This window comes from Myotis daubentonii, chromosome 8, assembly GCF_963259705.1.
Source record: "Myotis daubentonii chromosome 8, mMyoDau2.1, whole genome shotgun sequence".
Classification (NCBI taxonomy): domain Eukaryota; kingdom Metazoa; phylum Chordata; class Mammalia; order Chiroptera; family Vespertilionidae; genus Myotis; species Myotis daubentonii.
The window spans coordinates 55,512,195-55,528,533 of record NC_081847.1 but is presented as its reverse complement, the minus strand read 5'-3'; the positions used below and the strand labels follow the sequence as shown (position 1 = coordinate 55,528,533).

At 35.1% G+C, this 16,339-nt stretch overlaps 1 protein-coding gene across 7 annotated transcripts in view; it reads left to right on the top strand.

Annotated features, from left to right (window-relative positions):
* Positions 1 to 16,339, top strand: part of RBBP8 (RB binding protein 8, endonuclease) — a 75,328-nt gene that overhangs the window by 45,255 nt on the left and 13,734 nt on the right. For all 7 annotated transcript variants that reach the window (XM_059706474.1, XM_059706476.1, XM_059706471.1 and 4 more), the window contains 7 exons: positions 3,588 to 3,685; positions 5,311 to 5,423; positions 6,699 to 7,587; positions 7,671 to 7,797; positions 9,683 to 9,771; positions 10,020 to 10,134; positions 14,660 to 14,800. In XM_059706474.1, coding sequence (XP_059562457.1) covers positions 3,588 to 3,685; positions 5,311 to 5,423; positions 6,699 to 7,587; positions 7,671 to 7,797; positions 9,683 to 9,771; positions 10,020 to 10,134; positions 14,660 to 14,800 — 1,572 coding nt within the window. The remainder of the gene's footprint in view (positions 1 to 3,587; positions 3,686 to 5,310; positions 5,424 to 6,698; positions 7,588 to 7,670; positions 7,798 to 9,682; positions 9,772 to 10,019; positions 10,135 to 14,659; positions 14,801 to 16,339) is intronic.

Here is a 16,339-nt window from a genome sequence, read left to right as displayed (position 1 = left end):
TTTTTTTCATTATCACCCTTACACCAACCTTTTTAGATAGTTTTTTCCTCTAATCACTTTCCCTATGGAATTTTAATAGTTCTAGTTCAGCTGTAATATATGAATGTATGTATATCTGTGTGTTACATTTTTTTAAAATCCCCCCAAAGCCATTTTCACCCCCTTGGAGGTGATATTGCAACTGTAGAAGTGGTGATTTAGAGGTTGTTGAAATGAGGAGGAACCAACAAAGTAGCCATTGAAGTAGCTAATAGTGAGATAGGAGAGCTATGAAAGTGTGTCCTATAAGCCAGATGGAGAGACGAGGGAGAAGTCAACTGTGGCAAACAGTGCTAATAAGTGAAGAAAGGTGAAGACTGAGATTTGAGCATTGGATTTGGTCACATGGAGATCACTGAGTGTTAAACTCATAGCATGAACTACTAAAGTGTAAGGTTATCAACTAGGCTGTTTCAAGTTCAAGAGAAACCAGGATCAGAGAAAAGTGGAGAGAGCACTTCTAAACAAGTCCTTCAGAAGATGGGATATTAGCCCTAACCGGTTTAGCTCAGTGGATAGAGCATTGGCCTGCGGACTGAAGGATTCCGGTCAAGGGCATGTACCTTGGTTGCAGGCACATCCCCAGTAGGAGGTGTGCAGGAGGCAGCTGATCGATGTTTCTCTCTCATCGATATTTCTAACTATCCCTCTCCCTTCCTCTCTGTAAAAAAATCAAAATATACTTTTAAAACATAAAAATAAAAAATGGGATATTAAAACATATTCAGTATATTTTTATGGTGATGGAATGGTCAAGCAAAGAGAGAAATGAATAATCCTGGAGAAAGAGGGAACCATTGCTAGATCCTTGAAAAGCCGAGTGGAAATGGGATCCAGGGAAGGATTAGCCAAGGTTAATCATTTACTCATAATTTGTCAGTATAAAACTTATACTCTGAAAGCCACAGATAACTTTATATTAGCATGTGTGTGTGTTTGTGTGCAAGCATGTGTGCATATGAATAGACAGGACTATCTGCAAAGGGTGTGGGGATGCAACATCAAGTGTGCAGGTCCTTGCTCCTCAGCACTCTGGACCCATCCTCTTCTGCTGAAGAAACGACTCCATCAGTTGTTCTCTTTTCCTATATCTCCTCCAGCTTCTTTCTTTTCAACATATGCATACATGTTATCTTTTCTCTTTTAGAAATAACCCCTCTTGTCTCCATCCTTAGCGACAGCTTCTCTCAAAGCTGAAAAAAGTGATCTTTCAGTATCTCTTCTCTCTCAATTCACTTCACCCCCCTCTTATACCCCGAAAGGCGGGGAGCAGTGAGGGAAAATAGTATGGGAAAGGGATGAAGGAGGGGGAAGAAGAGAGAGAGAGGAGGGGCAGAGAAGGAGGCTGTAGTCTCACACTCTCTTCTCACACATTACATTGGAACTGCTCTGGCAAAAGTCATGCGTGACCTCCTGGTTGTTAAATCGAATGACTAGTAATACTTCCAGTCCTTGTCTTACTTGACCTTTCTGTGACAATGCACATTGAGCATTCTCTGTTTCTTAAAGTGGTGCCACTTTTCTGGTTCTCTTCTTATTCTTTTTTTTTGCCTTCCTTTATTAGCTGCTCTTTTAAATGTTACTGTCTCCAATAGGTATGGTTCTTGGTCTATTTTTGTCTCACTTTCTGGAAGAATATCACCTAGAGTTAATATTCTGCTGCAACCTGTATGCTAATAAATCCCAAATCTATATCGCTGTTCAAGATTTTTCTCCTTATTTCCAAACCAGTGTATCTACCTACTGTTGAGCATCTCTACCTGGATATTCTTCAACTTCAGCATGTCCAAAATTGAAAATTTTCTGTCAAACCTACTCCTCATCCTTTTATTTACAATCTCAGTAAATGACATTCTACATACCTCTTTGAGTTACCTAAATCAAAAAACTGTGAGTTATCCTAGACACCTGCTTTTTTATCTCTCATATCGAAATACTCTCCAAATCTTATTGATTCCACCTCTTACATATCTGGCATAGACATTCTTCTCTACCCCCATTGTACTAGTTTAGGCCAATCAGCATCCCTCATACAACTGTTTTAGTAATTGAATTAGTCCTCTTACCTGTTAAGACTGCTTCTTGCTCTATCATCCTGTCATGGCTAAAATTACTTTTTAAACCCAAATACTGCATCTGTCCTCCATTAAAAACCTTTAGCTATCTCTTCATTGTCTACAGGATAAATTTTAAACTCTTTAGCATAATCTGAACCTGTCTGGGTTCATGTCCTACTACTACTACATCTTTTGCACTTTAATTTTCAGCAATTGAACCACGTGTCATTCCCTGAATGTGTAATTTTGTTTCACATATATAGACCCTTACACGTGCATAGAACTCTTTTCTCTGCTCCTAGTCCAGTTGACCTGTCAAATTCCTTTTTCTCTTAAGGGTCAGCTTAGGCATCACTTAATGTAGTTTTTCTTGATTTTCCAAGGCAGATTTAGGAGTCTTTATGTTTAAATCTCCCCTTTTTAATGTACTTTTATTACAGTGTTGATCACATTTTATTGCAGTTCTCTTTTTACCTTTCTATAGCCCATAAGTTCCTTGAGGACAAAAGTTTTTTCTTTTCATCTAGCACCTAGCATAACACCTGGATCATAGTATGTGCTCCATAAATACTTACTGAATTATTGGAATTCTGTGTGTATAAAATATTTGTATGTGTGTGTTTTAAATGCTATTTTTTTTTGTAATGTTTTTTTTTTTTACTTCAAAGAGAAGGGGAGAGGGAGAGAGAGATAAGAAACATCAATGATGAGAGAGAATCATCGATCGGCCACCTCCTGCATGTGCCACACTGGGGATTGAGCCCAAAACCCGGGCATGTGCCCTGACCAGGAATCAAACAGTGACCTCCTGGTTCATAGGTTGATGCTCAAGTTGAGCCACGCCAGCTGGGCTGTATATAGTATTTGAACATAGATGATTTCTGCAGAAATTTGTGTTAGTTTAAAACTTGAAAATTATGCAGTACTGAAAATCTCTCCCATAAATTATGTTTTTATGAAAGGTATTATAAATATGGTTTGATATTCATAGTATATCTTAGGTCACAGTGCACCCATTGTAAATATATATTGTTTTTATGATATTATTCAGTTGCAATAAGAAAAATAATCTATCTGTTGCATCCAATTCACTTAAGATAAATAGAAAATTTAGCTGAAAATGTTTGGCAGATGCAGATGCTAGATATTTGCAACTTATTGCCATTTATAGTAGATATATTTGGGGCTTTTTGCACAGGATATTAAAAATTGTTCAGTGCCATCTTGTAACAATGTTCTGTGAGTCTTTTAATCCTCAAGAATATGTTTATTGATTTGAGAGAGACAGAGAGAAACATTAATGCGAGAGAAAAACTTCGATTGGGTGCCTTCTGCACATGCCCCAACCAGGAAGCGAACCTGCAATCTTTTTGGTGTATGAGACAGTGCTCCAACCAATTGAGTCACCTGGTCAGGGCTTTTTTGTATTTTTTTGTACATCTGGTTTCTACAATTATATAATTGGGGTGGTTTTTTTTTTCTCTTACTTAGAAACACGTGGAACAAGCAGTTATCCCACTGATAAGTCATCTTTTAATTTAGCTACAATTGTTGCCGAGACACTTGGACTTAGTGTTCCAGAAGAATCTGTAAGTAGATGTTTAGTTTGGTGATAACATGAATTAATTGGTGTCTTTTTAGATCAGTTTTTAGAGAATTGAGCAAGAAAAAAAAAACACCTTTTTTTCCCAAAGACCATTGGATAAAGGCCTAGAACAAAATTGATGTGGCTAGAAAGGCTCATTTATATTATCTGCCCTAAGCTGTTCCAGAAATCTAGAGTCTTTAGAATTTTGGGGATATAGATTGTGGATTGAGTCAGAATTTAGGGAAATCATAATGGCTTAGAGGGTTTGGCCAATCCTCTTCCCTGCACCCTCACTGCCCCCTATTCCTACCCTTTTTCATCTAAGAGAAGGCCTGAGCCTTTAGATTTATTTCAGAATTTATTGGATCTTCTGAACCTCCTTTAAACTGGGGTTTGATTTGAAAATCAGATGAATTCTTGGGACTACCATATATATTTTAGTTCTCTGTCCTTATAAGTGCCAATCCAAAAAAACCTAATTGACCCCATGATTTCTGTATTATTTTAGTGCTTCCTTAGTCAGGCACATTTATTTTTTTCTTAATTGATTCCTAAAAATAGAAAACTTGAATTCTTCAATCTTAAGAAAGTTTCACTTTGATACAACTTTAAAATACTACTCCTGTGCTTTAGTTGGTAAATGTATATGGGTCTTATAAAATTGTCTTACTATTTAGTGAATTTGTAAAAATTGAATTGATTTTTCATTACATTTGGGTAATTTGTTACTATTTTTTCTAGTTATAAACCTACATTAAAGTGATAGTGGGTAATTTTTAACCTTTAAACTTTAAGTGTTTTAATGGTTTTTCATTTTCTCCTACCCATAAGCCTGGCATGTCAGTATTTCTGACACCAAATACAGTAATAGAGCTGATCTCTAAGGATTTGTTTCTCAAATGGGATCCACAGTCCAACAGCATCTGCATCATCTTGAAATTTATTACAAAATCTCAGATGCCACCCCAAACCCACTGAAAGAAAACATGCATTTTAACAAGATCCTCAGTTGTCTTTTTTAAAGTTTGAGCACCACTGCTCTCCAAAGGATCCTTTTAACTTCATCTCCTGTCAGTATAAATAATCATATCTATTCCCTTCCCCTCATCTTAATAATTTTTTTGGAATTGGAGTTTTATATACCAGTAATGGAATGTACTTACTTAAAATAGTAAAATAGTAATGCTTTTTTCTCTTTAAACTTAAAATGTGCTTCATATATTTTATTGTGATAAAAAAAAATGCACATAATATAAAATTAACCATTTTAAAGTGTACAATTCATTGGAATTTAGTATGTTCACAATATTATGCAACTACCACTTCTGTCTGGTTCCAAAGTATTACTATCACCATCCTAAAAGAAAGCCAGCTAAACATTTAGTCCTTGTTCCCCAGTACTCGTTACCTCTGGCATCCACCAATCTGCTTTCTGTCCTTACACATTGACCTATTCTGGGTAATTCATGTAAATTGAACCACACATGATATGGCTTTTGAGCCAGGCTTCTTTCGTTTACCCTATTTTTGAGGTCAGCCATATTATAGCATATATCAGTATTTCATCCTTTTTAAGGAAAAATAATATTTCATTGTATTTATGTACTTTATATTTTACTGCTGAAGGAATCTCACAGTCCCATGAGCCCTGTTGGTGATGAACTCTACCACTGTCTGGAAGGAGATCACAAGAAACAACCTTTAGAGGAATCTACAAGAAATAATAAAGATAGTTTAAGGTAATTGGGGGTACTTTGGTGAAAATTTATAAACTATTGGTGAAATCCTATTCCATATAATTAAACTGGTTCTCTCCCTCAGCACATAGTTTGTTATTCTGGTTGTATTAATTTTTATTTTAAAAAATACTTTCTCCAGTTTATGACCAATTGAGGGCTTTTTTTGCATTACTCTAGTGAAAAATATTTTTAGATTCTTTCTGTACTTCTGTTAAGCAGTACATAAGAGTTCCCAGCCTTGTTACCCTGCCCCTTTAAAAACCCAGTCATCCCTTCTGGGTTTGCATTTCCAAAAACTGGATATTGTATAAAGCTTGGATGAAATTGTATAAAGATAGTGTTGCACCTTGCTTTTACTAATTTCAAAACAACCGTTAATTTATAATACCTATATCTATGTAGCATTTTGCTTTTTAAAAGAGCTTTCAGTTTTAGGTAGATATATCACATTTAACTTGTCATCATAGTAACTCATTAAAGTAGTATTTTGTCAATTGTAAAATATTACCACCACATTTTACAATCGACAAAAATGTAGCTCCCGAGAGGTTAAATGTCTTGTTTAAGGCTCTGTCTTCAGTACTAGAGGCAGAGCTTTACCCAACCAAGGTCTTTTCACTACCAAAGCTGTCTCCTCTGCTAGAAGCAAACTGGGTCTTTTTGTTATTAATCCTCACCCGAGGATATTTTTCCATTGATTTTTCCCCCATTGATTTTTAGAGAGAGTGCGAGGGGGAGAGACAGAGAGAAAAACATAGATGTGAGAGACAAACATTGGTTGCCTCCCGCACGCACCCCGACCAGAGCTGGGGATCAAGCCTGCAACCGAAATATGTGCCCTTGACTGGAATCGAACCCAGAACCCTTCAGTCTGCAGACAGATGCTTTATCCACTGAGCCAAACCAGCTAGGGCTGGGTCTTAATTCATGTTCGGTTCTGCAGTATAAGAATCTATTTCTTAGAGTTACTCATGACAGGATTTCATAGCAACAGAAGTTGGGTCCCCAGTGGAATTTATTAAAATATGATTTTTTTTAATATAGTGAAGTTATTTAAATTATTTAGGGAAAATATCTATAGGTAGGACTATCATGGTATTGAGATAGGAGAATTGTATCATTTTCCTCTGCTTTTTGTCAGCTAAAGGAAAAGAAGCTGGTGAAGCATCTATCTCTAATACGTAGATAAAACCTTATTATTAATAATTCTATATTAGCATATGTTTTCTCATTATGCTATCCTTTAATTTTTACCTGATTTCTTTATCTTCTTAGATTTTCAGATCCTAATTCAAAGACTCCTCCTCAAGAAGAACTGACTACTCGGGTATCATCCCCTGTGTTTGGAGCTACCTCTAATGTGAAAAATAGTTTTGGTTTGAATACAAGTTTGTCCCCTTCTCTTTTGGAGACTGGGAAAAAAAGCCATCTGAAAACAGCACCTTTTAGCAGCACTTCTAATTCTAGATTCGAGAAACCTAGATCAAAATCTGAAGATAGTTCCCTTTTCACACATCCTAATCTTGGGTCTGAAGGGAACAAGATTATTAGCCAATCTTCTAATAAACAGATGCTTATAAATAAAAATACAAGTGAATCCATAAGTGAACAGGATAATATTGATCATATTAAAAATGCTATTACTGATAAACATGTGGTGCCCCTGAAATCATTGGGATGCAAAACATCCAAAAGGAAGAAAATTGAGGAAGAAAGTGAAGATGAAGTAAGCTGCCCCCAAGCCTCTTTTGATAAAGAAAATGCTTTTCCTTTTCCACTGGATAGTCATTCTTCTATGAATGGAGACTATGTGATGGATAAACCTCTGGATCTCTCTGATCGATTTTCAGCTATTCAGTGTCAAGAGAAGAGCCAAGGAAGCGAGACCTCTAAAATCAAATTTAGACAGGTGACTCTCTATGAGGCTTTGAAGCCCATTTCAAAGGGTTCTTCCTCAAGCCGAAAGGTTTTGAGTGGGAGCTTTGTGCCAGCCAAAGATCCTCCAGAGCCGCCCCGTTTACAGGAGTGTGTCCTTCAGCCCCTGATTAAATCCTCTCCAGATAACAAAACACCATTACTAATAAAAGAAGAAAATCCTATCTTTAAAATCCCTCTACATCCACGTGAAAGTTTGGAAACAGAGAATCTTTTTGATGATGTGAAGGTTTGTGTTAAATATTCATGGATTTTGGTTTTAAATGGTTGGTTGTGATTTCACCTAGATACAAATGATTCTTTCTGTTTTAGGGTGCTGGTTCTCATGAACCAGTAAGAATAAAAACCAGGTCAGTTCATGGAGAATGTGAACTTGCATCAGTTCTTCAGTTAAATCCATGTAGAATCGCTAAAACAAAACCTCTACAAAACAATCAAGGTATATACACTATAGGTAGTACTTCCACTCTTTATATATATTATCTTGGTATATTATTTAAGATACTAAATATGTTATTCTTTGGGTAGATTGAATTGTTTTGGGAGAAAATGTTTTCTTTCTACATGTTTCTGTATTTACAGAATAATTCTCTTTGGGTTCATTTTACATGTGATATATCCTCGAGCTTTTAGAAAAGTGAATTAAGATCTTTAATACCTACTTTTATAGGTGATTTTGTGGAGTTATCTATTCTATGTAGTTCTTTTTTTAAGTTTTTATTTCTTGAATTTAGAGAGAGAGAGAGAGAGAGAGAGAGAGAGAGAGAGAGAGAGAGATTTGAGATTTGTTATTCTGCCTATTTGTGTATTCATTGGTTGCTTCTTGTATGTGCCCTGATCAAACACACAACCTTGGTATATCATGATGATGCTCTAACCAACTGAGCTACCTGGTCAGGGCTGTAGTTATTTCTTATTTTCTTTACAAAAGCTTTAAAAAATGTACAGAGAATTTTAAAATATATAAAGTAGAATTTTCATCATCCAAAACTTGTTTCTACCCCATAGGTAACCTGTTCTTTTTCTTTGTGGTTACATATATATCTATAAACATATGCATATATTTACATGGTTTTTTCAGCTTCTTGTTTTAAAACATTGTTTGCTGTAATATGTATAATCATTCTTTTCATAAGTCTGCTCTGTTTAAAAGGAGTCTTTGGTTTTTATAGCAACCAAGTATTTCTGTACTTCACACACGGTATTTTGTCTTTTATTCCTCATTAGAAAATTATTCCTTCATTCTAGGTTTATTTTCCCTTTTTTCCTGAATCACATTCTTTTTTTTATTTCAGAGACATGAGAGGGAGAAGGAGAGGGAGAGGGAGAGGGAGAGGAAGGGAGAGAGAGGGAGAGGAAGGGAGAGAGAGGGAGAGAGAGAGAGAGAAACCTCGATCAGCTGCCTCCTGCAAGTCCCCTACCAGGGATCGAGCCCCCAACCCGGGCATGTATCCTAACCAGGAATCAAACCAGCAACCTTTTGGTGCACATTCGTAAAATTTATAAAATTCATAAAATTTACTGGTTTTGATATATTCACCAGGTCATTTAAAGATTATTACAGTCTATGTATAGGACATTTTTCATCATCTCAAAGAGAACAGAAAGAACAGTATCCATTAGCAATCATTCTTTATTCCCGACTCCTCTTGCTCAATCCTAGGCAATCAAGAATATACTTTATGTCTCTATAGTTTTGCCTTTTCTGGAGTTTTTATGTAATGAAATTATATAATTTGTGACATTTTTCACTATTTCATTTTTTATTATGAATAATGCTGCTATGAACATTGATGTCCAATTTTGTGTGGATGTATGTTTCTTCTCTCTCTTTTTTTAGATACACATAGTAGTAGAATTGCTGGGCCATAGGCTCTTTTTAACCTCCTGAAGAACTATGTAACTTTTCCAAAGCAACTACATCATTCCACATTCCCACAAGCAGAATGTGAGGGTTTCAGTTTTTCACATCCTTACCAACACTTGTTACTATGTCTTTTTGGTTGGAACCATGTGGTGGGATGTAAAATGGTATCTCTTTGGGTTTTTTATTTGCATTTCCCAGATGGCTAATGTTGAACATCTTTTCATGTGCTTATTGGCAATTTGTATATCTTCTTTCAAAGACTGTCTATTCAGATCCTTTGCTCATTTTCAATTGGGGTATTTGTCTTATTATTGAGTTGTGAGAGTTCTTTATATGTCGTAGATAGAAGTCCTTTACCAAAACTTTTCTTCCAGTCTGTGCATCCTGTAATGTTTTAAAGTAATGAGAATTTTTAAAATCTATTCTTAATTGTATTTTTTTTTTCTCCTTATCTAAGATGTATTCTGTGAAAATATTCAGTGGAGTATAGATCCAGGAGCAGACCTTTCTCAATATAAAATGGATATTACTGTAATAGATACAAAGGTAAGTTAGAAAGTAAACCTAGGCTTGAGAGAAGATGCTTGTGTTGTATATCAAAGCTAAAATATTCTACAGGCAATAAAATATGAATATTTCTAAAAGGTAAAAGTAAATATAATTTAATGCTACTGAAATGTAAACTTAAAATGGTTAAATTAATGTTTTATATATATTTTACCACAATGTTTTTTAAAGTAAATATAAGAACATAAAGGGACAATAGTTAAAATTTTGGATTTTTAAATATTCAGGATGGCAGTCAATCAAGATTAGCAGGAGGAGAGACAGTGGATACGGACTGTACGTTGGTCAGTGAAACTATGCTTTTAAAGAAGAAGCAAGAGCAGAAGGGAGAAAAAAGTCCAAGTAAGATATGATTTATTTTCTTATTTTAATAAAAATATGGAGGGAAATACCATTGCATTGATAAGCACAGTGATCTCTTCACCATGAACAAAGTGTTTTTTCCCCATTTTGATAATATTAGATTTCTCTTAGTAAAGCTCAAAAAACCTATTTGAAAAAAATGATAGAAACTTCCCCTACCAGGTGAAAGAAATAGACATATTAAGTCCAGGAAGCACAGAGAATCCCAAACAAGAGGAACACAAAGAGGCCCACACTAAGACACATCATAATGAAAATGACAAAGAGAATCTTAAAAACAGCAAGAGAAAAGCAGTAAGTTACCTGCAAGGGAGGGAGCACTCATATGACTCTCAGCTGGTTTTGCAACAGAAATTTTGCAGGCCAGAAATTAGTGGCAAGAAATATTCAAAGTGATGAAAAGTGAGGACCTACAACCAAGATTATTATTCTTAGCAAAACTATCATTTAGAATTGAAGGTCAGATAAAGAGCTTCCCAGACAAGAAAAAACTAAAGCAGTTTGCTTATCACCACAAAACCAGAATTCTGTGAAAAGTTAAAGGGTCTTCTTTAAGAAGAAAAAAAAAATCAAGAATAGGAACAATAAAATGGCAATAAATACATATCAACAATTGAATCTAAAAATCAAAATAAATGAACAAGCAGAATAGAAACATTCATAGATACAGAGAATATTTTGATGGTTGCCAGATGGGAAGGGGTGTTGGGGAGATGGATGAAAAAGGTGAAGGGATTTAGAAGTACAAATTAGTTATAGCCCATGGATACAGAAAATAAACAGGTAAAGGCCTGGGGTGAGAGATGTGTGGAGGGAAATAAATGGGGAACATCTGTAATACTCAACAATAAAATAAATTTAAAAATAAATAAATAAGTAAAAGGTATAAAAGGGAAACTTGAAAGTCCTGTTTTAGAAATACAATTTTCCAAAGCATTGTCATAAGGCAAAAACAGGAGATCCTACTGAGAAGTATTAGTATAGATTTGCAAATTAGCAGTAAATCTTCATCAAAAAGAGGTGGAACAGAAGGATTTTGCTTGGCACCACCTTAGCAACATTCCTAACTAAAGCAGCATATGACATGAGATCAACTAGACTGGGACTAGTTTCATTTGTCACCCTTTGAATGGGAGGTATAAGACCTGCTACTTGGGAATTCAGTGCCAGAAGAGGCATTTACCAGCCCTCATCTGTTGGAAACTGAGGATATTCAGACTGTATTTGCATTCTCAATCTGCTGAATATTCTGTAGTCTACTTGCTTGGCCAAATAATAAAACAGCTATTCTTGTTCTCACTTCTTTAGACACACCTTTTTTCTTGCTGTCCTACATGCAGTACATGAGGAAAAATTTTAATACTTTGCCTTAAATCTTTGTCCCTTAGAAATGAATAATGATTTATATTGATCAAGTAGCTGGCTGCCTAAGTTGTGAGAGGATGGTACCTATTAAAAGAAAAACCTTAGTCCTAACTGGTTTGGATCAGTGGATAGAGCGTCAACCTGCAGACTGAGGGGTCCCAGGTTCGATTCCGGTCAAGGGCAGGTGCCTTGGTTTTGGGCACATCCCCCGTAGGGGGTGTGCAAGAGGCAGCTGATCGATGTTTCTCTCTCATCAATGTTTCTAACTCTCTATTCCTCTCCCTCCTCTCTGTAAAAAATCAATAAAATAAAAAATAAAAAATAAAAATAAAAAAAAAATATATATATATATAGAGAGAGAGAGAGAGAGAGAGAGAGAGAAACCTTAGCAGTGGTTACTGTTTTTTTTTATAGTGAATGACACAAATAATTTTCTTCTTAAAAAGATACTTTACTTTTAAGATTATTTTGTACACAAACTCTATTTTATCCAGAAATTTGACTCTCAAAATGAAAAATAAACAAATATATAATGAGCTGCAATTTTATACCAGGAAGTGTTCCAGGAACTGGAAACAATGTATAAACAAAACAGAACTAATAGTGAACAAACAAGCAAATAAATATATGGTGATAGGTGATTATTTTGTTCACAATATCAGCCCTGATAATGTTTTCTTATTTTTGTAGGAAACAAACAAACAAAACTAAAGTATGACTACTTTGGCTTTAAATTTATCTAGTTGATTCAAAGAATGTAATGGTTCCCCAATATAGTTGAAGCAAATATTGTGTAGAAGTGAGATTAGAACTTGAGCTAATGATTTATTAATTTTGGCTAAATAGGTCTTGTGTGTACTAATGATGCATAATAAATTAATTCAATAACTTAAAAGATTAAAACAACATTTTCTTTTCTTTTTTTTTAATATATTTTTTATTGATTTCTTACAGAGAGGAAGGGAGAGGGATAGAGAGCCAGAAACATCCATGAGAGAGAAACATGGATCAGCTGCCTCCTGCACGCCCCCCACTGGGGATGTGCCTGCAACCAAGGTACATGCCCTTGACCGGAATCGAACCCGGGACCCCTTGGTCTGCAGGCCGACGCTCTATCCACTGAGCTAAACCGGTTCTGGCAAAACAACATTTTCTTACCTTTCATAGTTTCTATGGCTCAGAAATTCAGGAAGGGCTTGGCTGTATGGTTCTGTCTCACAGTCTCTCATGCAGTTGTAAGCAGATAGTGGGTGGAGCTAGAACAGCAAAATGCTAGACAGATGGGGGTGACTTGGCATCTCCTCATTCAGACTCAGGGCTTCTCCATATGATCTTTCCATGAGGGCTAGTTTGAGCTTTCTCATCACATGGAGATTAGGTTCCCAGAGTGAGAATCCCATAAGGGCAAGATAGAAATAAAATGTAGTTTTTATGATCTGGCTTCAGAAATTGCATAATGTCACAAAGACCTGCCTAGGTTCAAAGCAAGAGAAACATGGCCCTCATTACCCAGTGGAAGGAGTGTTGAGATCACTTTGTAAGAACAGAACATGGGATAGGAGATATTCCTAAGGCCTATTTGGAAAAAAAAAAAATCTGCCCATTTTACCCATAAGGTAAACCTTTTAATACTTAAAAATGGTTAAAATTTAACACTCCAATAAAAACTCCAAATTGCTGCTAATGTTTCAATTCACAGAATGTTTTTTGTATCCCTACTCTGTGTTAGGACTTAATAGATATTATGATAGAAAGATCAATAGGATATAATATCTGTATTCAAGTATTTCATAGCAGACGTCAGCAACTTACTGTGATTTACTAACTGCATATACAGAATGCTTTGGGAATGCCTAGCACACTGCCTACACATAGAAGTCTATTTTATCCAGCAATTTGACTCTCAAAATGAAAAATAAACAAATGTCTAATCATTTAGTACATAATGAGCTACAATTTTATACCAGGAAGTGTTCCAAGAACTGGAGACAATGAGTAAACAAAACAGAACAAAAGTACTAATAGGGAACAAACAAGCAAATAAATATATGGTATGATAGATGATGGTTAGTGCTGGAGAAAGATAAAATATGGTATGGGTGTTAGCTAGAGCACCATGGATTGGGGGAGATGGTAGTTATTTTATAAAGTAATCTCAGTAGGCTTCTGTTCTGTCGTATTTGTTAGCTAACTGGATCTATTTCTGTTTTTTAGTAAATTCTGGTGAATTTAAAAATGTGATTGTATGGTAGGAAATAGTTTGACATAAGCACCTCTAGTTTGACATAAATAAGCACCTTGAACTGAACATACTTAAATTAGAAATCTTTATTTTTTTATTCACTACTCTGAAGATGAATTTAGCATTTTGCATGTCAAATATGGAACTGAATTCATTATATCAACACTACCAAGTGTTAATGGTAATGCAAGAAAATACATTTTTTGCTGCCACATTAGAAAAACAAGCAGGTAAACAAAATTCTATAGAGATTTATTGTTTTTAAAATATATTTTTATTGATTTCAGAGAGGAAGAGAGAGGGAGAGAGAGAGAGAAACATCAATCATGAGAGAATCATCAGTTGGCTGCCTCCTACGCACCCCCTACTGGGGATTGAGCCAACAACCCAGGCATGTGCCCTGACCTCCTGGCTCATAGGTCAATGCTCAACCACTGAGCCACGCTGGGCTCTATAGAGATTTTAATATCAGCTATTTATACACAATTTACTTCAGGATTTTTTTATTTTTCATTATGTTATATTTTTTATTCCTCAGTTACTTTGGCAGATCTCCTTTTGGTTTAGCATAAATTACACATGACCTGATAGGAAGAAAATGATTTTTAACGTTTATAATGAAAATAACAAAAACTAGCATTCTCTTTACATGAGTAAAGGATATTTGGAGCCATAACATAGAGGTTTTTTGTTTGTTTGTTTGTTTGTTTGTTTGTTGTTGTTTTTTTTAACATAGAGGTTTTATAAATGTACAGTAATTACCTAGACTTGGGAGTTTATTCTTGCCTCATGCACATTAAAATTATTTTGTGGCAATTAGTCTATATAGAAAGCAAGTGGTCTATATAGAAAGCAAAAAGCTTGCTTGTTGCCCTGAGTCAATGCTCTTTTACATAGGTGGAAAAAGAAAAATGAATGATAGTTTGGAAGATATGTTTGATCGGACAACACATGAAGAATATGAGTCCTGTTTGGCAGATAGCTACCCCCAAGTAGCAGACGAGGAGGAATTGTCAGCTACAACAAAGAAACCAAACAGTAAGGCTCTTTTCTTTCTACTTTTGGCTTCTCAGTTACACTGAGTTCAGGCTAATTAATAGAGTACGGATACGGTATATTAATTAATGTTTCATGTTGCGTATATAAATTTCTTTTTCACAGTTTTGTGTTTTCTTTCCAGACTAATAGAAGAGTTACAAAAGTAGTTCAGAGGGTTCCCCTGTACCTTTCACTCAGTTTCTCCTTGTTACCATCTTATGTAACCATAAAATACTCATCAGGATTTGGAAATTAATCTTGATTCAATACTACACATTTCTCTATAACATGTGCATAAAGTTTATAAAAGTTTTGAGAAAATTCTTTTTTAAGTAATAAATTAATGACTGTCATAGAGTGAAAAGAGAAAGTTTTCTAGAAAATTCAGGCATATATCATGCATGAATGCTTTACTTTTCCAGACTAAATACTTAATGTAACTATATATATATATCTCTTCCTAAACTACATTTTATTAGAAGCAGTTTATAATGTAGGTTAGCAACCAAAAAAATACTGAAAGTGAAGCTCTTAAGTAATTGGTCTAATTGAAAATTAGTTAAAATTCTAGCTAAATATCTCATTTTCTTACTGTGAGCAAAACAGTTAGAATTTTTAATCTTGGACAAAGTCTTTTTTTTATGCTGGTTTAAATGAGCGCACCTTCTGCTATGATACAGTCTATCTTGGTTATTTTTTCCTGTGTGCTTCCATCAGGTTTTTTTTTTTTTTGCAAAAGCAAAGAGTCCTTTATTATGCAAGCCGGCCTGCGCTCCCCGTTCATTCCATCAGGTTTTTAAAACGACAAGCCTGAGCTCAGCGTGAATGAGACCCTGAGTGACGATACAGAACAGCATGCTTTGCTTGCTCAGTCTGTGGCAAAATCTTGGTCAAGCAAATTTTGTGATAAAAATCTACAACTGTTAAATTTACATTTTTTCCCTCAAGAGCCTTTTGCAAATTGGTTCCACTTAAAAAAAAAAAAAGGATATTCTTTTTTACAAGATATAATTAATTTCTGCTTTTTTAAGTTACATTTCACCTTAACCATCCCAAAATTTCTTCTCATTTAGCTTTTGTGACAGTGATACAACGTTCTTTTGAACTCTGACAACCTTTTTCTAGATTATCCGCAATACACTGTTTTTTTTCTCACACTCGTTTTCTCTCATGCTTTTATTAACCACCTCTGAAATTATCCCAAATCTGCATCTCTAGTCTGACTTCTCTGATGAATCCCATCCTGCATTTTTATTGCTACTTTTGTGTCTCCTCAACAGTTCAAATTTAACATATCTAAGCCAAGTTCCATTTGTTTCCTACCAAGTGACCTTTCAGACGTTTTTATTTTTCCCAGTCATCCAGGCATATAATTTAGGACTTGTTCATTTATTTTATTTTTTTGACTCTCATATCAAAAAGTTCTAAGTCTTCCCTCATAGGAAAGAGCAAGTTTGGGGGAGGGTATCAAAAGCTCAGTTCTGGGCATGTTAAACTAGACAGTCAAATAGAGGTGTTTAGTAGGCAGTTGATGATTAT